We start from the raw sequence: 25,771 nt of genomic DNA on the forward strand, positions 1-25,771 counted from the left end.
TTACTAACACTCAGATATCTCACTTAGTATGTGCAAAACTGATCTACCAATCTTCTCTCCAAAAATTACTCAACTCACCGTTTCAGTTGATGACTGTGCCTCCCTCAGGTGTTCAGGCCAAAGGTCTCAGACTCATCCTTGACTCCTCCCTGTTTTTCTCATACCTCACAAGCAGGAAATGTACTTATAAACTGTATCTAGAATCCAACGAAAACTTATCACCTCCTAAGCACCCTTATCCCATGCCTGGATTTCTATAATAACCCCTGACTTGTTGTTCTCTATATTCTCAGCACAGCAACCAGAGTGGTGCTCTTGAAATGTAGGTCACAATGCTACATCTCTGCCCAGAACTCTGCAGTGACTTCTCATTTCTTGCAAAGTCAAAATCACTTCCAGGGTCCATAAAATTTGACAATATCAGGCCCCCTCTGACCTCAACACCTACTCTGCTCACTCACTCATTTTGCTGCACTTATGTTGGGCTCCAGACTTTAGTAGTCTCTAGCTTTTTCTCCATCTGCTGGGATGCTCTTCCCTGAGAAACTGGTTCAACTTCTTCAAGTCTTTCAAATTGTTGCTTCCCACAGAAGCCCACTTTGGACATCCTGTTTAGTGCTGAAGTCTGCCCTTCCTACACTCCCCGTGATCTTGCTCTTTTAGCTCCTCCCCTGTTCTCTCCTATCACTTCCAACTACTGATACATGATTTTATTAGTTTTTTTTTTTTTTTTTTTAATTATTATTGCATTTCCTTCGGCTCACTAATTGGCTGAAGTGCCTGGAACTTCATAGTCATTAAGTATTTGTTGAATCAATGAAAAGGTAAAAATTTTAAAATCCTGTTTATGTCTACAAGAATTCCTATAAGAGATATTTTGAAAAGGCTGAATTTTTAGTGATTTTATCAATTTCTGCTCTCACTGAAAACATTAGAGTTCACATGGCTTCATACCCTCATAGCAAATTATCATATGGTGGGTTTAATTTGCAGTTCCTTGATTATTAGTGCAGGTAAACACTATTTTTTTCCTCTTTATATTCTTGGGCTACAGGTTCTTTTAGTTAATAGTCTATTGCAGTTCTTTATTCTGGTTGTTATTCCATCTCATTCATACATAATACAAAAGTCTTCTGGGTTGAAAAACTCCAGGTTCTCACAGAGCGTCTTGGAAGCAACAAGGGGATGGGACACTTATGTGGGGGCAGGGGAAGACTAAGGGTAGTACTAAGTTTTGAAACTTTGTATCCTACAACAAAATTCCTTGTAGATTTTAGGTCTCATATATATTAATGTTGTAACAATTACAAAGTGCTTTCTTAAGTGGGATAGTTCTAGGTAATGTCCAAAAAAATCCTTTACTAAGTGGTTTATTTCTCAAAGTTGAATATTAACATATAATTAGATGGGTCAGAAGACGTAGGCTGATCTCATTCAGATATCATCAAGAAACACTGTCCAAGAAGACAATGATGGTTCAAAAATATTACAAAACATTATGACAAACATTAATTGAGAAAGATGAGTGAAGATTTTTGAGGTATGGTGGGGAGGACAAGGGAAATTAGGGGTGTAATACTCAGGGTGGGCTTCTCAAAAGGAGTTGATGCCTGAGGTGAGCTTTGTTGAAAGTATGGGAGTTTGCCAAGTGGAGCGGAAAGATTGCAAGAGACTTCCCAGGTGTTGGGACAACCTGAAGGCCCGAGGAAAACATTGCAAGCTTACAATTCAGTATAAAACTCAGTGTGGCTACAGCCACGGCTGTATGGGATGGGTTGGGAGAGATCAGGTAGGTACTAAGAAAAAGCCCAGGAAATCTACTTCAAAAGAAGACAACCTGCTGTGATATCTTTATTTACAAGTAGACATAACAAAATTCTTGCTAACATAATTCTGACATTGTTCACATCCTTCCCAGGATGTGCTCTTGTTATTCAGTGAAAAGTGTTGTAGTACACATTCTGGATTCAGAGCATCCTTTACCTGAGAATTTTATTTTATTTTTATTTTTTAAATTTTGGTACAAAAACAAGTAGAGAGTGATTGTAGCTGCATGCTAAACTACTGTTAGTGGAATGATTTTGCCTGTTTTAGATGTTACATTACTGTCCTGATATCTCTAGAACTAATATCTGAAATAAATGAATGAATGAATGAATGAAATAGTAAGAGGAAGAGGAATTGAAACATTAAGCATTTCCATTCTCATTGTCTCAAATACCAGTAGGAATTAATAATAAACTGTGGCCTTAAAAATCTTGCCTATGATTTATGATCTTTTTAGAGACAGGGTCTCACTGAGTTGCTTAGTGCCTCACTTTTGCTGAGGCTGGCTTTGAACTAGCAATCCTCCTGTCGCAGCCTCCCAAGTCACTGGGATTACAGGCGTGCACCACCGAACTTGGCTAAAATCATGATTTCTTTAGCTTCATATTTTAGGTTTCTTTTTAGTTTTATAATAGATTGCTAATAATCTGGATTGTATTAATATGTAAGAAAGGAAGATTTATTCTTTCTGGTTCATGACCCTCTAAAAGTAGAGGAAGAAAAATTTCTCCTCTTTGCTTTTAGGGTCTATGGTTAGACTTGAGAATTAAACTGAAACAAGACAGATTATATAATATAAATATGTATAATAAATACATACTTATTTATATAATAAAATTCATTTATATAACAAATATATATAAATTTATTTATTTATTTATTTTTGTTTTAGAGAGTTTTTTAATATTTATTTTTTAGTTTTCGGTGGACATGACATCTTTATTTTATTTTTATGTGGTGCTGAGGATCGAACCCAGTGCCCCACGCATGCCAGGCGAGTACACTACCACTTGAGCCACATCCCCAGCTCCTAAATTTATATGTGTGTATATACACACAATGTACATATACACAATGCAATATAGTTTTTACATGTACATGGAGTCTCCATAAGAAAAATGGAGGCCTAAAGAAGCTGAATTCTTATATACCAAATTAGATAAAGAATAATAAATTATGAAAATAAGACAAAGGGGCTTTTCTTTAGTTATAGAGGGAAAACTAGAAAGTAGGAGTTACTGTAGCAGGTTATGTGTGTACAGTTTTCTTAGCCTTAACTCCTCATCAGTGGTGAAACGAAGGTTACTTTCCTTCTGGTATAGGGAAGAAAGCTTCTAGAGGGCCTCCCCCACCCCTTCTGGTTTAAGGAAGAAAAAGAGGCAACATGTCCTTCTCACACCTGCTGTTTTTCTAAAGTCTTGCTCAAAATAATCCATATTCCAAAGTAGTATATTCGGGGGCATGCTCTGTCACATTTCATATGTTATCAGGTACTCACAATATGAGACAATTATTAATGTATTGATTTTTAAAATAATAGCAAATATTCTATTTTGCACTCAGGGCAGACATTGCTAATCATCATCATCATCATTTTTAAGCCTGGAGTCTCAAATTCTCAAGTAAATAGCAATTGATTAGAGTTGTCATCTTTTTATAAAAGTTATTGAGACTGATAACAAAAGTTGATCATGAAAAATTCACCTTCTAGGCACAAACTATGAGTGTGTGTTAACATGAATTCATGGGAATTGAACCCAGGGGTACTCTACCATTGAGTTGCATCCTTAGCCCTTTTTGTTTTGAGGCAGGGTCTTGCTAAATTGCCCAGGCTGGCCTTGAACTTGCAGTCCTCTTGCTAGGATTGCACCTGACTGCTGACCCTTTCATTTTTATTGTTTATTTTGAATTAAATGTGGGCACTGGGAATATGTGACAGATAAGAGGGCCTTAGTGCAGTAACTGTGGAAGGAAAAGGAGGAGCCTTAGTCAGCTAGTATAGAGATACAATCAGCTGGACTTTGTAAATGATTTTATAAAGAGAAGTAATGTTAGAGGGAAGGTGGACTTGTACATCTGTGAGGGCAAGGAACATATGCACAGTGCCCAGAACACTGTTTATTTAGTCTGTGGGTATAATGGTCAATATGCATTTGATGAATGATTCTGAGACAAGTGATGAATGATGTTAAATATTTATAAAAATGGAGAATATAGGTGAAGGGGAAGCTCTTTTGTAAGAAGTAATAAATTGAGTTTTAGATATAATGAACTGGATTTGCTGATGGAGCACCTAGGAGATGCCCAGAAAGCACTTGGAAATGCTGACCCTACTATGTAAAAGATCAGAAATAGGGATTGTGAGGGAGATGGAGATTCATTGAGAAATGCAAGTGTATCTTAGAGGCAGTCACTGAAAGCATTTATAACAGCCTAAAGTTTGCAAGGGGGTGGCTATTTTTAAATCCCTAGAGAACAGTGAGGCAACAGAAATGAAAGAAGTTGAATCCTTGGGGATAAAGAAGATGACTATAGCTCCTTTGGTTTCCCAGAAGTGAGAAACATGAAGAGAAACTTAGTTTCAATAATTTGAGGCATCAATTCCTTCCCTCCTTGCTCCTGCTATTGTTACTTTCTTTTGATACAAAGCATTAAATTGAAACACAAGTTCTTGGTTTTTAATTTAGAATCAAATTTTTAGCATCAAAAATACATAGCATACAAGATGTATTTCCCTTTGAAATCTGCAGCAGATGTTCCTTGATTATTGCTTAACTTTGAGAGTAAAAGAATTAGTTTCACTCGTTGGTTAGGTCTTTTGAACAAAGTATTCATTGTGTTTTATTATAGACCAGTAATGACAAACAAAGGTCAGCTTCCCTCTAAGACGATGTTTTCTGACACTTTGGCCATTTGTAAACTATTTTGAGATATTTATCATATCTACTATATGTGTTCCTTTATTTAAAATGCGTATATTACTGGTTTATTGTGCCTTTGGGTTATCTCTCTTACTGAATTAGATGCTTCCTCTATGTTTCTAAAATGCAGTATACCTAGCACCCACCTTTATCAACATGGTTAAACTGTTTCCCTCACTAGTATATGAGCTCCTGGATGACACATTGATTAGTGCCCATATGTGTTTCACAGATTTACTAAACATAGTATACAACTAGTTACAGTAAATATAATTGTGATCATGTGTTTGCTTTGCAGCATACACTAAATTTTTTGGTTACTTGTTTCTATTGTATGTGTCACTAATGTATCACTAGTTATCTAATGGTTGCATAAAACTTATAAGCACTTTAAAGAAAAGGTACACAGTACTATGAAACAGTTTAAGAGATGGATGCAGGGCAGGGGGTGTATCTCAGTGATAGAGCACATGCTTTATATGCAAGAGGCCCTGGGTTACAACCCCAGTATGGGTGGGTGAGGTGCATAATTAGTTTCCTAAGGTCAGTAGAGTCATCTCTGAAAAGCTAGCTAAGCCTTTATATTTCAGTTTTTCAAGTATTTAACAATGTCTCCCACGTGATAAGGAATGTTCAGTGAGTCAACTGTAAATGGATGATTTCTTTTATAACAATTGTAGCACAAAGAATTATAAAGAACATGTTCACTTCCTTTCAATATTCTAGTTGAAATGTTGAAATTATTCCTAAAGCTTGAAAGGTGTGTTTTGATGTGTGTATGTGTGGGGATGGTGTCCTGCTTTACTACTTTGTACTTTTTTCTGCGTGAGAATTTTTTTCTTAAAATTAGCACATCACACTTATTATGTAAACCCCTTCTTTCCCAATGGATACTACACTAACCATTTCCCCTGACTGTATCTTAGACACTATTATTTTCATTTCAAAAGAAGAAGAAGGAGAAGAAGCATGCTCTTTCATTCAGGGATTTTCTTCTTATGTTAAAAGACAATAAAATGAATTAACTGTTCCACTTGTAGCTCATTGTGATATATTTTTTCCTTTCCTGTAATAAATTGATAACTGGCACAGGAGTGATGAAATCTAGGCCAATGTGTATCCAGCAACTGTCAGCTAGCTGAGTTCATAAGAGATGAGATAACTGAAAGCCAGGGCAGCCAGCTGGGCAAAGTGGGGCATGTAATTAGAAGGCGACATGATTCCTTACCCTTGTTCCAGAAGATGGAATGGTTTAAGAAAGAAATAGGAGATGATTCTATTTGATCTGTTAAAATCAGTCCTAGAAAAATACATGTTATAAACTTTTACCCTCTATAATGTGGCAAACAGTAGTAAAAGTACTTCTATGTCCCTCCATTCCCTTTTGCTGAGTTTACAAGGAAAAGCAGTTGTGATGATGGGAATCCTAGAGTCTAGGTACCAGCCATCAAATTAGATTAGCCTTGTTACCCCAAGCCAGTCACTTCTGTAAGTGTTCATAAACATGATAGGTGAATAACAGTACCTACCTCTGGCTCTGGTCTATAAGGTGTAAAATTCTATCTAAGATCAAATGAGGTAAAGTGCTTTCATAAATGGGAAATGCTGTGTGAATGAAATCTTGTATTGTTGCTATTTGGTGTTGTTCTGTTGACTTTTGTGTTGTTTAACTCAGTAGCTCTGGATTCTGGTATAGTTATTATCACTCAATTAGAAAATCTGTATTGTAGCCAATAGTTTATCTCTAGGATTTAGTTTCAAACTTAGCACCTTCTTTTCTGTATTTAAATGAATAACTGCTATGTTGTCTCTGGGATGCTGTAGTCCTACATATATTTCTAGATTGTTTATCAATGCTGTATTTAAGATGAATTAATAGTAAATGAACTATTTAAATTTGGAAATAGGATTTCCATGGGACATGGAGCAAATGTCCAAGACAAATAAGGGTCGCTTGGTTAAGATTCAGTTTAGATTGCAAAGACCCCTTACAAACAGTATGACAATGCTAAAGATTTTTGTACGCAGGGTACCAGACTCTTTATTGTTAAAGAACAATGTATTGGTGAAATATTGAATTCTGTTCTTTTTCTACAGTGCCTCCAAAGCCATTACATCTGCAGAATTCGCCTTCGTCCAATATACACCAAATCCCCAGGCATAAAGCTTTACCTAGTGCAAGACCAAGGATGGAGGAAATTAAACCTGCCTCTGCTTCTTGTGTCTCAAAAGAAAAACCCAGTAAGGTTTCAGATCTCATCAGTCGCTTTGAAGGAGGCAGGTAAGAGTTAACAATGGGCGAAGGCAGAGGGAAGAAATCAATCTTTGAAAAGATAATAAAGCCATAGGTTTTCTGAATTAAAATAGTATGTAATTCCATTAGCTTTGGTAGGCCTTTAGCACGTGCATTTTTAAAATAACTTAGTCTTGCCCTAGAGTGAATTGTCATTTTCTGTACATTCCCTACATGCAGCACCCTAGGCCACCAGGGATAAAATCATTTGCTTTGTGTAGATATGCTCGCTCTCGTTTCCTGTGTGTCTGTGCATGTCTCGCTCTGTCACTCCTTGTTGACTGTTTTGTGGATTACCAGCCATCTGGTTAAGAAAGGACAAAAAGTTGTCTCTGCTTCTCACTTTGTGTGTTTGGGAATGTGACTTCTGGGGGCTTCTCTCATCCATGGCTCTCTCTTTTTTCTGACCCATTTTATTTAATGTGAGTCTTCTATATTCATTCAGTTCCTATTTCCCTGCACACCATAACCATCTTGTGGTAGGTTTTTCAAAGAGATATTATTCCTTAAAGCAGAACTCATGCTAACTTTTAGTTTGGTACTTACAGATAGAATTTATATTCTTTTTAATGTCTGGGGGGGAGGCAGGTGAAATACTGTATATTTCTCACTTTAAAAAAACCCATATATATTGCTTTTCTATATAAAAGACTCTCAACTTTTTTTCTTTATTTTTTTTTTGCCAGAATTCTCATCACTGACTTAAATAGAATTTTATTTAAAATTTTTATCAGAAGGGTAAGAGAATATGTATCTGTGTATGTGCTTGTGTGTGTGCATACACACATATTTACACATATCTTTGCTTTCGTCCTAGAAGCTGAGTGTTTTCATTCATTTCTGTGCAGTATTTGGGAATGGTTTCCCATTATGTGATCATTTTATTTATGGGATTTCTTGTTATTTATGTAGTGAAATTAGAGGTTGGAAATACTTGCAGAATATCCTGAAAGTTGTGGCCAAGCACAAAACTGCAACGTCCCTCATTTAAAATGGAACTATGTTAGCTACACATTCTGGAAAAGAGTAACTTACAAGCCTGTTTTCATTCCTGATCAATTGTGCAGACTTTGGTCATAAATCTTTAAACTTTATCTCCCCCTCTAAAGTAGGATTTATAATTCCTTTGCTATCTTAAATAATAGCAGTCTTTACAAGAATGGTTTAATTCCATTAAAAAAAATTTTCCCTGCTTCTCAGGGTAAATTGGTTCAATAAAAATAGAAAAGTGATCCCTCCTGTTGCAGGTTTTAGCAGCTAAGCTCAGATACTTCCTAATGGAAGGAGGGCTAGGGCCCAGATCCTGTCATTATAGCATGCCCCAGAGCCCACATCCCCGGTTTTCAGGGATAGCTTTAAGAAGATCTGAAGGCAGAGGGTCAGTATTCCAAAGACTGAGGCCTCTCATCCTCACCATTTTGGTAACACACCCCTTGCATTTTTTTTTTGGATTCTTCTCTACACATGAAATGTGCAAGTTTTTCTGCTTAATAATATCAGTTTTCTTTTACTCTTTCAAGCTACACCAATTCAAAGTCAATCAGAGTCGATTCTTGATGCAAAGCTTGAAGGTTTGATCTCAATAAAGAAAAGTTTATTGGAGGCTCATAGTTTCGGAGGTTTTATTCCAAAAATGGCTGATTCTGTTGCTCTGGGCCTGAGATGAGGCAGAATATCATAGCAGACCATTGTCGCAGAGGAAAGCAGCTGAGGACGTGGCCACCAGGAAGCAGAGAGAAAGAGTTCTCCTCTTACCAAGGACAAATATATATCCCAAAGGCATACCCCAATGATGTACCTCCTCCAGCCACACCCTACCTGCCTTCAGTTACCATCCAGTTAATCCCTATCGGTGAATTAATAAATGTACTGATTACGTTAAACTCTGATAAGCCAATCATTTTACCTTTAAACTTTCTTGCATTGTCTCATGCATGAGCTTTTGGGAGACACCTAATATCTAAACCATAACAGTGGCCCTGGGTCTACAGCTCTTTAGTGGGAAATTTGTATTTATATTTTGTTAAGTGATGTCCATATACCTACCGGGTGGTTTTTCACTTCTAATCCCAGGTATCCCAGCCCAAACTAGCATTTTGTGGGATAGAGGAAGTACTGGTTCAACTACTGTTTCTACGAACCCCTCCCACCTACCCCCACATCCACAGACATATCCTTGATGTCCCTTATGGGAAATTTCCAACTGTCATCCAAAGCAGTCCTTCTAAAAAGTCCTGAGCTTGCCTCAGTTTGGTTCAGCAGATCTGTTAATCTATCTGCCAGGTTACAGGCACCGAAGAGGGCATGATAAGGAAGACAGTTTGACTTAAAACTCCAAAGAGAAATTATCTAGGCCAAGGATATACTCTCCTAGAAGGCAAATATCAGGAGTGATGTTTTCCATTTGTATTTGTGTTGGCCACCTACAACTTTTGTGTGTATAACATTTTCCACTACTGAATTTTCCTTCTCTTCCTGTTGTGCTAGTCTTGACCCCTACCTTCTCCCTCCTTCCTTCTCACTTTCTTGCTGTCTATTGTGTATTCTGTTTCCATTCTCCTGTCCAGAGTAGCTGTGGCTGGAGGTGATGGAGCAAAGAGAGAAGGCAACTCTCATCATTGTCCATGGGAATTGCTCCCCACCCCCACTACCTGTACTGGGGAAGGTAACCAGCACTGCACTTTGTTCCCACTTTTTTTTCCTTGAGATTTTTTTTTTTTTTTTTTTTTTAGAATTTTATTTCAGGTACAAAGAGCTAGTATGTTGTCTTTCATCAAGTGGCTGTCTTGGGGCAATCCATTCAAGGAAGATCACATAGTCCAACTTAATGAAACCTGTATTCTTCACATACTGATGGAAACAATTGCCAGCACATGCTGAGGCCATTTTTCTGGATCACATTGTACCAGTTTGAGCAGACTTGACAAGAGTGAGAACCGTGGCCACTTTTTTGCAGGTGTCTCCATAGAGCTGTTGGTGACCTGTCTTACTTTTAAGGGGCAACAAGTCAACAAAAGTGTTCCTTGTCTTTTTGTCTGCAGCTTATTCACCTGCTCTTCATTTTATTCATCACCATGACATAGGTGAAGATCATCATGAGATTTAGAGTTGGACTTCCAGGTTTGAATTCTGGCTTTGCTGCTTGTCAAATGTGACATTGACCACAAAATGCCTTTTTTTTTTTTTTTTTTTTTTGGTGCATGTGTGTTACTGGGGATTGAACTAGAGGTGCTCTATCATGGAGCCTCATCCTCAGTTCTTTTTATTTTTAGACAAGATCTCACTAGGCTTCTGGCCTTGAGACTGGCCTCAAACGTCCAATCCTCCTGCCTCAGCCTCTGTAGTAGCTAAGGTTACAAGCATGCACCACTGTGCCCAACTGCATGCAATTTTCTAAGCCTAGATTTCCTTTGGTCCCTGCTTTCAGAGTTTTTATGAGGATGAAACACAATGACCACTGTAAAGGGCTTTGCATAGCTTGTGGGACTTAGTAAACATGTGATGGTCTGTATTATTGTATTATTGTCACAGTCATCATCATTATTATTCATAGTCCATCAAATATTCATTGAGGACTTCACATGAATCAAGCACTATGCTGAGAGTTAGGAATAAAGCACAGAACAAGATAGCACAATGTGCCTCCTTGCAGAGTTTTAGTCTGTTTTTATTTCTTCTCATTTCTATCCTGGAATCCTAGGTTAAAATGTCATGCAAGTATTTACATAGGAACATTGATTTGCACTGGCAGTGAGATTCCATTGTCTTGTTAGAACTATTAGGACTATATAATGTCAAGTGGTAATAAGGACTATGAGGAAGAATAAAATATGGTGATGGGTGTGCTGTTTTGGATGGATCCAATCAGAAAAGCCACTTAAAAGGTGAATCTGAGCAGAAACCTAAATGAGGAGGAGGAAGAAGCCACCTGTGTCCTAGGCAGAGCACAGCAGTTGCAGTGAACCCAAGATATACACATTTGCTTACTGGGGATAGGAAAGAGCAAGGAATAAAGCAAGACCATGGTCGGGGGAGCATGTGTGAGTTGGGGTCACTAGGGGGTGGAGAGTGTACAGTCTTGAAGGTAACATTAGGATATCATTTACCCTCAAGTGTGTGAGAAAGCCCTCTGAGTTTGATTTGACTTGTAGAAATTAGATTGGAGGGGATTCAGAGTGGAAACAGACCACTGAGGAGACCAGTTAGAGGTATTGCAACATGGAAAATTAAGTTTTTAAGAATGTGTTCTGCCATGCAAATAAAAATAACTTTCTGGTTTACCACAAGTTTATAAACTGGGGACTGTTATGTTTGCTTCTATTTTTTATTTTACTTTATTTTATTGGTAGCAGGGATTGAACCCAGGCGCACTCAACCACTGAACCACATCCCAGCCCTTTTTGTATTTTATTTAGAGACAGGGTCTTGCTGAATTGCTTAGGGCCTTGCTAAGTTGCTGAGGCTGTCTTTGAACTCAAAATCCTCTTGCCTCAGCCTCTTGAGCCGCTGAGATTACAGGTGTGCACCACCACACCCAGCTCTGCTATGCTTGTTTTTAAAGTTCTAAGGGAAATACAAATCTTGATGATTTTATTAAATATAAATAATTTTTCCATCTACATCTTTACTAACTAGTCATATTATTAAACAGCTTAAGGAAATGCTCCAGAGTCCATAGGTAAACCCAGGCTTATCATCTTTGTTTAACTATTTGTTTAAATGTGAATAGCATCCCCAGTATCATGTTTCCAAAGCCATATGAGATAGCGGGGAAAGTCCCTTTTCCACCACAATGAATTAGTCTATGTGCTCAGACTTCCATGCCAATGTTTTCACTTTTCCTTTGTATTTTATCTTTTAGTGCATTAGCAAATTATGGTGATTTGAAGAGAGATTCTGCTGTAAACTTAAATGCTCCTCGGACCCCAGGGCGGCATGGAGTAACACCCGCACCTCCCCAAAAACTCCTCTCCGAGCACCCACCGCAGAAGCAGGGAAATGGTACAGATCAGACTCAGGGCGAACAGACTTGTGTGGCCAACGGTATAATGGCAGCACCAAACCAGATGGAATGTGAAGAGGCTCAAGCAGCCACTGGTCGCCCAGCTACTCCTGTTCAAACTGCTGAACCCTTTCTTGATACACACTTGATGAACGGAGAAAGAGATGAAAGCGCCATCAGTTCTGCATCACCCACAACAAGTGACCATGATGGAGATGTTTCTGACGGTAGCTGCAGGACTCCAAGTATAGGCGCAGTGCTCCCCCTTAAAGAAGAAGTGGAAACGGAAGTCAAGGTTCAAGAGAGGGAAAATGGAGACAGCCCTGTGGAACTGGAACAGCTGGACCAGCATCAGGAGACAAAGGTAGAGCACAAGGCTAGCTCACAGCAGGGCAAGCGCTGCCCAGCAAACAGCAGTTTAAAATTATTTCATTGCACCCCATGAAATGAGTGAGTCAGATCACCCCATCCAGTAGTTAAGGCAGTTTTAAGCTGTGGGCACTAATGCCATCTCTGAGGGAATAGTTCACCTTTCTGTGTAGTTTCTGTTGATCTCTCTATTGCAAAGCAAGGGTCAGAACCCGGTGCCAATTTTGATATAGGAAGTTCAGTCATGTGGTCTTCATGTAGGAAGGAAATGTTCTTTGTTGCTCTAGATGTTGGTGCTGCCTCCCTAATGGTTACGGGCTAAGCAAGAAGAAATTTTATACTCTTCTTCTTTCAACTTCTCTAATCTGGTAAAAGAAAATATTAGACATGGAAGATGAACTTGCCACTAGCAGATGATGCTTTGAAGGACGTTAATATAGAAGTATTAAATTATTCAACAGATTATAACTATTTTCAGACTTCTCATTTTTAAAGTTTTCTTATCAATACCCAATATAATACTAAGTGGCTTGGTTTTGGAATTAGGAGGCCATTTAAAGATGATTTTAGTCAAGCAGTTCATTAATAGAAGAAACAGTCTAGAAGGGTTAAGTGATTTTCCAAGTTCCACTGCTTTATGTAATTACTCAATGGCCCAGACCTTTTGTGCTGTGACACTCAGGGCAGTGCTGTGTCCCAGGTACAACAAATTACAAATCCAAATAGCAAAGTGCAGGAAATGTCAATGGCTGCCACAGCCACAGATTGTTTACTGGAGTGGTGAACTGAAAGTTCATGTCCTTCCTGAAAAGGGAAGTAGTTTGATGAACTACCGGAATGGTGTTTCTGCTCCTGTACAAATCTCATCTAACACCTGATTTGCTGGTGAAATACACGCATAATTTACCTGTATTCAGGTAAATTAAAATGTTGAATTTTCTTAATGTAAACATAATAGATGATGTAAAGTTTCTTTTGCCACAAGTAAGAGGAAAATCTTTAAAAAGGACAAAGTTTACTAGTATATCATAGACCAAACAATTAGAACCAGGAAATCTTGCTGCTGCTTCTGGCATGTCCACTAACTTGCAGAGATTGTTATATAATTCCAGTAAGAAGGTCATTTGAATTGTATTCTTTATTCATGTCAGTTTAGTTCTTTGGGAATATTAATAAATATGGTTTTTATACAGTATTTAGGACTTCTTAGATCACAGGTACAATATAAGTATCATCCAAAATTTCCCTAGATTAGAAAACTGTTTTTTGTTTTTTTTTAAAGGCTATTTACATCTCTGAAGAGAAGAAAAATTTTGTATTGCTCAGTCTCTCACTGATTATGCTAAATAACTATTTAGGGAGGTTGAAAATTGAAAAGTTGCAGTTATCAGAAAATTTATAAACAGCAAATACAAGGTTTAGGAGTTTTATTTTCATGGTGTTCTGACATGAACACAGGCAGAAATTCAAAAAGGACTCATTCTAAAATATAAGAATTAAAAATGATTATTGGTTGTATTGAGAACTTTAACCCAAATGAAATAAAACTTTTCACTGCCCCTGCTTTGGGGGTAGGGGGGACCCAATACACAAAGAGCAAATGGCTTATTTCTTCCAGTTAGTGAATTAATTTTAAATACTGACTCTCAAGCAGTGAAAGTTTAAATCAGGAAGTGAGTGGGAGAAAGTGACTCATGCTTGGTAACATTATCTGAAACAGTAAAGAAAACAGGACATTGATTGCGAAGTGAATCCTTTACATCTCGCATCGCGGTAGATTTTAGTGTCTCTGCACTTGAACCATGGTGAAAGGAGAAGCCGAGTAGAACCAAGAACACCTTTTGCAGTTGGGATGATGCCCCCAGCAAGTGTTTATAAAACAGTAAGAGCTGTTCTTATTAAGGGAAATACTTTCATTGGGGATGCTGGCACTGGTGGGGTGGTACTTTTTCTATATCATGTTGTATATTGCTGTGTTTGCATGTTCGTCACTGAGTCTTACTTGGTTTGAGGGAGATTTAACAGGATTTTCTTATTAAATGAGTGGATTAGGGTCCAGCTGGCCTTTCTCCTAATTGGTCTTTTAAGCAGTAGATGGCACATGCTGTGTGTGGGAAGAAAAAGGAAATTTTCTCTGCAGAGCTGTTGATCCAAACACCACATCTCTCCCATCTATAAACAGGATTTAATCTCTATGTGATGACCCTGCGTTCTTTGTTGTTCTGCAGTTTGCTAGGATGCTTTTGCTCCTTCCAAAAGGCAAGCTTTAAATGTTAATAGTGTTAAGATGGAACATTGTGTTAGGCATATTTACTACAGTTACAAAAGAAAATCTTTAAAAAAATTGAAACTTAAACTTAAAAATTAAACTTAAAAGTTTAGTAGTATATCATGGACCAAACAATTAAGACCAGGAAATTGGGATGCTCCTCTGGCTTGTGTCCTAACAAGCAGTATGACCTTGAACAAGTAAATAAAATTCTTCATTTGTAGTTAAAGGGTGTAAATTGTGTGATTTTAAGGCCCTTTTCAGTGATACTGTAATACTTTTATGCTGTTACATGTAGATCTATTCCCTTATTAGTGTAATCCTCCAGAATATCAGCTGCTTTTTGTCTAACAGTTGAACTATGAAGACTTAGTGAGATATTGTATCACGATTCAGACAACTGAAAAAATTACTCTGTTTACTTTGTCAAATAAATTTCATCTTAAACAATATTAAGTTACTAGACATTTTGTAGATGGCCCACCAGGGGTGGAAAAATGAGGGGATAAAGAATAGAAGGTAGAATTGCAAAGGAAATTCAGGAAGATAGATACACATTAAAGTATATCAAAAACAAATAATAATTGAACTGATTTGAAAACAGTCTCAGTTTGTAAACAGTTTCATTGATTTATCTGAATTATTTTGAAGAAGAATCACTTTCATGTATGAGTATAGAGTACCTTCATTTTTTTACCATGTAGAACAGCTAAGTCATTGAATCTGTGGAGTCTTCCATACTCTAGCAAACCTACACTTTTCCAATGATTAAACTTTTTGTAGCACTAGTGACCTAGAATATAACCAGACACCTTAAAGCAAGCGTGCATGTATATTTTTAAAGCTAAAAGAAAAAAGTGAGCACTATGTGATAACTTCAGCTGTCAGTCACCAGGTCTTGGATCTTTAAGTTTAATTATGTATTACAAAGATTGAAAGATTGAAATCTACAAAAGGACACATTAAAACCCATTAGTTACAGGAAATGAGAAGGGAAAGGAATTTTGTATTGTGAACATGCACCTGTGGGCCCACTCAGGCAGGCATGTACCCTCAAGGACCCCAAGAGACAGGAATACGATAATTCCTGGCTGGCATGATGAATTTGGGTTATCATAAATATCTCAAACTATATTAAGTAAACTATTAAAAGACTCAGGTTAATTTTCCAATACATTTTAAAAAGAATTTAATATATATTTATAGATATAAATATTTTATATGCTAGATTCATACTTACCTTTATATGATAAACAGATATAAATGTGTAGAATTATACTTTTTAAGAAGAAAGTTTATATAATACATCTCTGTTACTGACAACATAAGCTCAAATTAATAAATTATAAAAACCAATGGTTTTATCAAGAATATAACAGGCAGATTAAAAAATGGTTATTTGGCCAAAATGACAAATTGTATAAGTGGCTGATAGATGAATAAGGAAGAATCCATAGTGTAGAGATTAATTGAAATGTTGTTTTAGGAAACAAACTTAAATGTACTTCCTGGTTCTTTTTTTTTTTTAAGTGGTAGTTGGACACAATACCTTTATTTTATTTATTTATTTTTATGTGGTGCCGAGGATTGAACCCAGGGCCTCACATGCACCAGGCGAGCACTCTACCCCTGAGCCACAACCCCAGCCCCCCTTCCTGGTTATTTCTGATTTTTAATTAAAATTTTACTTACTTTCACAATTTTACATATTTATATATGACTGGAGAGGTTATACCTATTAAACATACCAAAATAAGAATTAAGAAAATAGTCATTTAATAGAGAAAGGAATGGCAAGATCACATTCCATAGTAAGTTTTGAATAAAGAAAAAGCAATTAGCCAGGCCGCACGCCTCTAATCCCAGATAGTCAAGAGGGTGAGACAGGAGGATAACAAGTTCAAAACCAGCTCAGCAACTTAGCAATGCCCTGAGAACTTAGTGATACCTATATCAAAATAAAAGAAAAAGCAGTGCTATAATCCAAGTTAATTTACTTTTCCTCTTTTTCCTTCCATTTCTACTAGGCTTAATTGTAACTCTTAAAATTACTTGCTGATTTGGAAACAGATGAGATAGTTGTGTTCAAAGAATGCTAGTTGGGAGTGGGAGATTGCTGTGGTCATGTACAAAGTGGGTTGGGGTGAGTGGAAGTAGGAGCAGGAGAGCAGGAGCAAGAGGCCATGCTTCAGGAAATATGGCCTCACAGTGAGGCCACACAAGGGTTAGAGAAAAAGTGGAGTAGAGAGCTAGGCTTATTTTCCTTTGTTTTGAGTTGGGGCCTCGCTGTTTTGCCCAAGGTAGTCTCAAAACCCTGAGCTCAAGTGATGCTTCTGCCTCAGCCTCCCAAGTAGCTGGGACTACAAGCAAGCACCCATGTCTGAACAGAGCCAGGCTTAAGAAAAGTTAAGGACAAACTTCAGTGGGCTTAGTATGCTTGATAAGTAGGGCTCCCCCTCGCCCCCACTTGAAAACAAACTTTTTTTAAAAAGATTTTTTGAAAACCTGACTAAAGACTTAATAGTGCTCACTAGAATACAAGAAAATGTAGCGCAAAGCACATTAAATACAAAAACCACCCATGATTCTATTACCCAGGGAGGTACTACCTGGATCTTTTTAACATTCCAGCTTATTTTTCTGAGCTATGGTTTGAAAACTCATTCAATAGCATAATGTATGTCCACTCTGTATCCTGTTTTGTTGGATTAAACTTAGGTATTTTCCCATATTAATTCAAATTTTCCATAAGCTGAATGTTATCTGGCTGCAAAGACAATTAAAGCATGGAAGTGACAATGATGACACATCTGTGGGTTTTAGAAAAATGAGTCAGACAAAATGAAAAGCAGATGGAGCAGGGTACATGGTTGGGAAGCAACTGCACTAGTCCAGGTGCAAGACGCAGAGGGTAACAAAGCGAGGGTTAGAGACAGAGACCATTCACTGAGCTACAAGAAGGTGAATGATACATATATTTGTGGAGAAAAAAAATGTAGATTTTGACATAGTGAATTTGAGAGTCTTCTGAGAAGTCTGGGTGAAGATTCTACTACGAAGCTAGAATATTCTGGAAATGTGTTTTATTATTTAAGTATGCCGGCTTTGGAATTTAAAAGCCTGAATTTCAAATCCCTGCTCCATCACCTAACCAACCAGCTGACCTCACACCTGCCACTTTAGCATAATTCTCAAGGCCATGATTTTCTATTGTGTTGGTGACATGGTTGAGATGGCCAACAGGAAGGAAAGTAATGGCATTGGGGACGAGAGGATGGAGTACAGTTGCTAATTGGGTTAAGTTTGTACCATGGAGCTTTATGACACCTGCAAGACATTCATCTGGAGATATTAATCAAGCACATGGAACCCAAGAAACAGGAGAATTTAAGATGATGTATATATTGGTGTGCTTAATAGTACTAAAGTAAAGCATGCAAGAATAGGAAATGCATAGAGCACAGGCACAATGGGAAAAGAACATGAGGATTGTCCACAAGGTAAAGGGATGACAGTGTTTCATAGAGCTTGGGGGATGCCAGGGGTACAGATGTGTTGGTGAGCTTTAAGGGAAAGAGCATAGTCTACACTTAGAATTGAGATTAGGAGTTAACCTGGAGACTGGGTCTTCAGTGGGATTTGATGGCTAACTAGCTCAGTGAACAAGGATAACTGAATTAAACTGGTGAATTTATGTTGTATATATACTATGGGCAAGGAAGGCACTGCCATGAATACAAAGAAAAAAGTTCATCTGTACTTAACCTCCATCAAGCATAATTTTTTCCATCATAAGGTCAGTGGAAAGGGAGAACTCAAAGATAAAGCCAAGGTTTGAAGCATGGCTCAAGGAGAACTCGGTGTTCTTAGCAAGAAAATCTTGAGAAGAGACTGAGATTCACTGGGTGAGGTTCTAAGGGGCTACAGTGTAGAGGTTACTCTAAGCTTGGGTCTTGATGTATCCTGTTGGGAAGTGCCCTGCAGAGGCCAGCAGGATATTCTGAAAGGGCATGGAGCTGTCCCACAGTGGAGAAAGTGGTTAGCTTCTTTTTTAGTTAGTGATAACTTGTGACCATGACTCTGAGGGCCATGGCCAAAGATAGTGGGGCCAGTTGGTAATGTCCCCAGCCTTGCTGAGTGGCATGAAATTCAAGAAGGTAAAAACAAATGATGTGGGGTGGGGTAGGTAGGAGTTAATCAAGATCAGCAAGTCAAGCAGGGTCCAGGAGGTGTGGGGTTGAACAGAATGTGGAAATGAAGCAGAATTTGGAAAGATCTAGTGCTTGGAGGACATGTGCAGAAAGATCCAGTTTAGTGTGGTTATGCAAGAAATGGAAAGGTAAGATCTTACAAACAGAGCAGTTGTCTGTGGCTTTAAGAACAAACAGAAAAAGGGAATCCTGTACCATGAACTAGTGGCAGACTCTAGGTTTGAATCCCAGCTCAGCTACATACTGGCTCTGGGATCTTTGTCCTGGCTCCTGCCATATGAGAGAGAGGTTACTTAAATTTCTCTGAGCCTCAATTTTCTCATCTGTAAAGTAGAGATTACACATCTATGCTCCAGTGCGGCTGTGAGGCATAGAGTTTGTAAAAGTAGTAAAAACCTTAGAACAGTTCCTTGGTGCTTTGTAAGACCTATGTATTTATTAAATACACATGAATTCCTGTTTCTGTACCTATGAGTCAAGATGAGTGGACTCAGAGATGTCATAGAATAGATCCAGAATTCAACATATTCTGCATACTGAATATCTCAGCACCTCTCTGTTCTTTTTCAAAACTGAGGCACCCCCTCTGTGGGACACAAGAGGGATAAGTCCTGTGAATTGGGAATATTATGAAGGTTATATGAAAAAATTCATGTGAAGCACCTAGAATTGTGTATATAATTATGTAAACAATTGTCACTTTCTTACTTTTGTGATAGCTCCCCTTGATTTCTCTGGTCCTTTGTTTAGTAAGAAAGAATCTGTAGAATTTTGGAATATTACAGAATGAAGTTACCCAACAAAAATCAAATTTTAAGATGCTTTTTTCAGATGATAGGCCAATTATGAGGCATTAAATATTGCAATCTCATTTTAAATTATCACCTGGAGCCTCTCTGAAGACTTTGAGAAGGCATTTAAAATGGCACATCTAATTTTGATGCATCCATGAATTGTGCTACAAAAACAAATATTTATTCCCTAAATTATCTCAAATTTTTATGAGAGAATGGGCTTCAGGGGATACCGAGGTGCATATATCTGTATAAAATCACACTTTTCTTCCCTCCATATAGGAGAGAATATAATTAACTGGCAGCAGATTTGGACAGAATTGAGAAAAATTTCATCTGATCTTATTGAAACCTGAAAATTTACATAGATCATTTACATGCATGTCTTAAATCTAACACTTATTTTGGCATATGGGGAAAGCTGCAAGAACTTGTAGAAGTTTTGAGTAAATGTTTTTAGAAAAAAAATTATTCTTCCTGCTTAAATGTAATTCTGCAACCTGTACACTCAGAAAAATGAGAAATTATATCCCATCTGATTCAAATGTATAATATGTCAAGATCATTATACTGTCATGTGTAACTAAGTAAAACAAATTTAAAAAAAAGAAATTGCATATAAGGACATGTTTTGAAGAGTTGTAAAGCATAGTGTCCATATCCGATTCACTTTAGAATAAGTAAAGATTTTGTCCTTACAGCATCCATTAGGAAACGAATTGCCCATGGGCGTTGTGTCTACTCCCCCTCTTGGTAGTTGGAAGCATGTGGCAGGGTGGATGGCACCAAGATTTTGAAGAATGAATTGCTGGCTCTACACAAGCATTTTCTGCCTACCCGGTTAATGAACTCTGAGAGCTGCAGCGGGGGTTCTTTGTCCTGCCTCCTGCCATATGGGAGAGTCATGCCAGAAGGTCTGAAAAGAGCTGCAGGAGTTGGTGACATCTGCAAATGAGGAGGCAGAACTGAGACTGAAGTACATTCATGAGTCAGAGAGCACAGTGACTAACAGCCAAGGCTGATCCTATCCCAGGAAAGGAGCAGGCTCTCCCAGAGGGTCCAAAGGCACAGCCCCTCCAGAAACAGCCTGGGGAGGCATCAGGCAGGAAGAGAAAAGTAACTGTGTATTCTATTATTGTAGGAGGAGTGTATCTTTTTCAAGTCTGGCAGTTTAGATATAATGTATTTTTGTTTTGATGCAATACTCTGGGAATTGGCTTTCAGTATATAATATGTATTTGAAAAAAAAATCCCTTTAGTTTAAAGAAGGGGTATTAAAAGTAAGATGTTTCCTAATGCCATTTATTTAAATTGTTTTTGAAATGTCAAGGCTGTTGTTTAGATTTTAACAGAAGAAAGTGAATTGTTGATTAAATCAATATTGTATAACCATTACTGTTTCCTAAAGGATCACCAGAATAAATGACTTCTTAATAAAGCGCTTGAGGACAAAGTAGGGGTTATATTATTTTGAAGTGGCAAGTATTAAGTAACAATATTTACTTATTTAACTTTCCTATTTTGAAAACATTGCAGGCTAGAGCCCTAATGTATCAACACTTTTAAAACTATTTTATTATTTAAACATAAGTCTAATACAGCCTGATGATATAAAATGAAAAACCAACTGAACTCAATTATACATTATACACAGATCACTTCTGTAATCCCAAAATGTACATGGATTTCTTCCTATCAAAGCAAACAACCAGTTCTGCAACAGGGACACCAGCTAGGTATCCTCAAAGTTAACCCTTTTCTGCGACTGTCTACCTAGAGGTATTGTCAGATCTCACAGATTGAGGCTTCGTCCCCAAGACTCACCACACCCTTCAGATGCCACTCACAGTCCCCAGGTTGTGTCACTGTGCTTCTGATGGACAGGCTATAAATCATGATTCCCCCAACCTCCTCCTTGGGTTCAATTAATTTGCTTGAGCAGCTCACAGGACTAAGGAAACACTTTGGATTATCAGTTTATTACAAAGGATACAGATGAAGAGATGGATAGGACAAGGTATGGGAGAAGAGGCATGGAGCTTTCATGCCTTCTCTGGGCATTTAGTGATTCAGTAGTTTTCCATGGAGACTTCATGGCACAGGTATGATTGCTCATAGACTGGATGGGGAAACCCAGCAAGGCCTTTCTATTCAGATTCTTCTTAGTCTCTCTCTACAGGATTCTTTCCTCCAGGGTGTGGGATGGGAGCCCTCCAGAAGGTGAGGGTCTTATGACCTCTGATAAATCAGAATTTCTTTATGACCAGCTCCAGGACAGAAAGGTGGAAGAAGATTAGATTTTTCTGTGATCCACATTGGGGAAGTAACATTCTAGTATCTGTGGTCTGCTTTGGGGAAAGAGTTCAGAGCCAGGAACTATGGTGCGAGCCAAAAATATGTATCATAATGTCACAGAGCCCCATGCATGTGGCTAAATTATATTTTCCCACAAAGGTATTCAGATGTGTTTCAGTAAATAAATTTGTTAAAGTTGGAAGCCATTATTTTTTCCATTAAAGTGGCTGAATTTTACACACCTGGTTACTAAAACGATGAAAAGTTTGCTTTAAACAGAATTTGTGCTGGAAAATAATATATAAATCAAAATGAATAATAGGTACCGCATTCCATTTTTAGGTGGATTTTATAAGCATATAGTTTGTACTTTGTCAGTCTGTCTTCTCAGGCATACACCACCATCTTATTTTTTGTTGCAAAGAAAGATGAGAGTCAAACTGTTTATTGAATAGTTATTTAAAGTTGTGGACTCTCCTATATGATTGGAATCTAATATTGTCACTTTGTAACTGTGTGACTGTGGGTAAATTACCTGACTTCCTTCAGATCAGGATTTCATTTTGTTGTGTGTGTGTTGATGAAAAATAGAACTTTTAAAAAATGGGTACGTATTTAATAGAGTTATAAAGAATAGTCAGTTAATGTGAAATCCTTACAACAGTGTTTGGAACATAACAAGCCATCAGTGAATAAGTGTTAACTGTTATTATGGTGATATTATTTTTTTTTTATTAACTTAGAGCAAGGATCCATGAGTCCATGATTTTCTCACCATTAAATTCCTAATAACTTTTCTGCAAACCTTTATGTAAGTGAGTGATTAAACCATATGTCAGCAAGCTTACTTTTGCTTATCTTTGTGTTGGCTTTAACAAGGTCAGGGAACTAATGTATAGAAGACCATCTGTATGGAAGGAGTATAGCTTTTGCTGACAACTGCTGACATCCCTCTTGGATTTTACAAGATTTGACCAGAATATTCACAATTTGCCAAGTTCAGCTAACATATGCCTTGAAGTCAGCAAAAGATTGTTTCTTATAAACATCCTATTTAAGATCCTGTAGGTCTGTGGAAAACCTCCAGGGTGATTTCACTGCATAGCAGTAACACATGACACAATTTCTGTCTCATGAAAAATATTTTATGATGGCACAAATTTTGCTGGACTGCTTTTTTAAAAGATAAGAACAGACTAGAAGCAGACCATATAAAAGACTGTGTGTGAGTCAAGAAGACTTATCATCACTATTAGAATAAAATGAGGGATCAAACTATTGACATTAAAAACAAATGGACATATCTCAAATGTATCTCACGAAATGAGAAACAAGATGCAAAAAGCTCATTTATTGTGATTCCGTTTACATGACTTTGGGGGAAAGAACAGATCAGTGGTTACCAGGAGCTGGTATGGGAATCTGGAAATGGAGAGAAGGTTGGTCACCATGGAAATGTTCTGTATTTTAATTGTAGTAGTGGTTACATGATTTAATGCATTTTTTAAACCTCCTAGAATACACCACAAAGGGTGAATTTTATTATTTGTAAATTATGCCGTAGTGGATCTGACTTTAAAAAACAGAGGATTGGTCATGTCAGTGCAGGCAAGTGTTCTTTCTTGTGTGAAGGATAGCACTATTTTCTATTTCTTCCCCTGAAATATTGATATTTATCATGTATTATTTTGCATTTGTGTCACTTATTACAGGTTCAGAAGTCACCTTAGTTTTATTAAGTATTTAAATTTTATTTTCTTTCTCCTTGAAAGAGGAGTTGCTTGAAAGTTTTTCAGTTTCCTGGAATCTACTGTGTGCATATATGTATGTATGTGTGTAAAATTAAGTATATCACATATCATAGTATTTAAGTTTTCCATATAAGTCGGTATACTTCTAATCATACATAACACTTAGCCAGGTCTGAACAATGACAAACTTCATTGGCTTTGTCCCTGTGGTTATAGGATAGCTGTGTATGGATTGAACTCCAGCAACCCTTATTCATGTAGATTTCCAAAGAAATCTCTTTTCCTCTGACTTTCCATAAGAATTGGGAGCCTCTTGTTGCCAGAGTCCTCAATATATATTTCATCCTATCTCATTGCCTCCTGAATTAATCATTGTACTGATTTTTTTTTTTTTTAATCATTGTACTGATTTTTTAAAAATCATTCAAGGTCTTCTTTTTGACCTGAGAATGAGGTCTGTTTCCTCAAAAGAAATTACTATACAGCAGTAGGGTTTATCTAACCAAATCTGGATGCCATTTAGAAATTGGGGAGCGGGGGCTGGGAGAGGATGCCAGGCAGTCAACCAACAATATTAGTACTTGGGCTTGAATTTGTTAAGTTAAATTAAAATCTTGACTAATTGAGGAGATGATGACTACATAGTTCTTATTTCAATTTTTGAGACCACAGATTATTTACACATATTATAAAGATTTCACATAAAATGCTTCATTCTGATGCTTCTGTAAGAGCAACATAGCTTTTCACATTATAATTAATATCACACATAGAACATAAAGTAGATCTCATGTGTTGCACAGAGAAGCATTCATAGAACTTAATAGCATTTTATCCACAGTTTACAATGTAGCATCTAGCCAGGCATGGTGGCATGTGCCAGTGGTCCCAGCTCCTCGGAGGGTGAGGCAAGAGAATTGTGAGTTTGAGGACAGTCTGAGCAACAGGATGAAAACACATCTCAAATTAATAATAATAATAATAACAATAAAATGAAGTGTAGCATCTATACACAAATGAGACTCTACTGGCTTAAAACATACTTTGGTTTACTTTGCTACTATTTTTTCCTAAACCTTTATTATACTCCTGGAGCAAAATGGTATATCAGCATAAGTTCTAGGTAGAAATTCCTCAGTGTAATATGACTTAAGTATAAAATATACAGTGCAGGGCTGGGGTTGTAGCTCAGTGGTGGAGTGCTTGCCTTGCACATGTGTGGTACTGGGTTAGATCCTCAGCACCACAAAAATAAATAAAGGTATTGTGTTTATCTACAACTAAAAAAAAATGCATTTAAAAAAATACAGTGCATTGTAATAAGACAAAGACTGAAGGCTTTGAATAGTTGAAGAAGTCTCCATCGACAAGGAATAGAAATTCAGCTGTCAAAGGAAAAGTCAGTCTTAGACTGTAGAGACATACAGTAAGAGTGTGTGCCAGGCAGAGAGGATGGAAAGAAGAAAGGTGCAGAGATGGCCAGAGACATGCTTGAATAATGATGAAATGTCTTCAGTTGATATGTTTGGAGGGAAAAAAGGACTTTAAAGATAGAGTGAGAAATGAGTTTGAGGAAGTAAGTAGAGGTTTAAATTACCCTAAATGGTACATAGAGTGTGGATTTTATTTTTTGAGTTAGAGGAAGGATACTGATAGCTTTTGTTTCTATGGGAAGTAGGATTATGTGTGCAAAGCAAAGCTTAGACCAATTACTCATATAGCCATATACAGGGTGGGGGCCGGTAAGGAAACAAATTTTGGAATTAGATCATTTGGAAACTTGATTGGTCTGGGCATAAGATGATATGTGCAAAACAGGGTGGCAGTGATGAAAACTTAAAGGGTAAATGCTGGAGACATATCCTGAGTAGGTCTTGGTGGCTGTCTAATTCCATGGGAGGGATCCAAAAATAAAGTAATTCAAGCTTCAGAAGCCAGATAACTGGAAAGGGATAGTACCATTACCAGAACGGGAAACTTTGGGGTTTGGTAGTGAGGGAGAGGTTCTCCAAAAAACAACAAAAAAAATGAGTTTGACA

At 37.4% G+C, this 25,771-nt stretch overlaps 1 protein-coding gene and 1 pseudogene across 5 annotated transcripts in view; one reads left to right on the forward strand and one right to left on the reverse strand.

Moving 5' to 3' along the window:
• Positions 1-25,771, forward strand: part of Fgd4 (FYVE, RhoGEF and PH domain containing 4) — a 197,475-nt gene that overhangs the window by 128,955 nt on the left and 42,749 nt on the right. For all 5 annotated transcript variants that reach the window (XM_076854280.1, XM_076854285.1, XM_076854283.1 and 2 more), the window contains exons 3-4: positions 6,846-7,029; positions 11,903-12,407. In XM_076854280.1, the coding sequence (XP_076710395.1) occupies positions 6,846-7,029; positions 11,903-12,407 (689 nt within the window). The remainder of the gene's footprint in view (positions 1-6,845; positions 7,030-11,902; positions 12,408-25,771) is intronic.
• On the reverse strand, positions 9,778-10,135 carry LOC143397354 (small ribosomal subunit protein uS14 pseudogene; annotated as a pseudogene).

The sequence above is a fragment of the Callospermophilus lateralis genome, chromosome 4 (genome assembly GCF_048772815.1).
Source record: "Callospermophilus lateralis isolate mCalLat2 chromosome 4, mCalLat2.hap1, whole genome shotgun sequence".
In the NCBI taxonomy this organism is placed as follows: Eukaryota; Metazoa; Chordata; class Mammalia; order Rodentia; family Sciuridae; genus Callospermophilus; species Callospermophilus lateralis.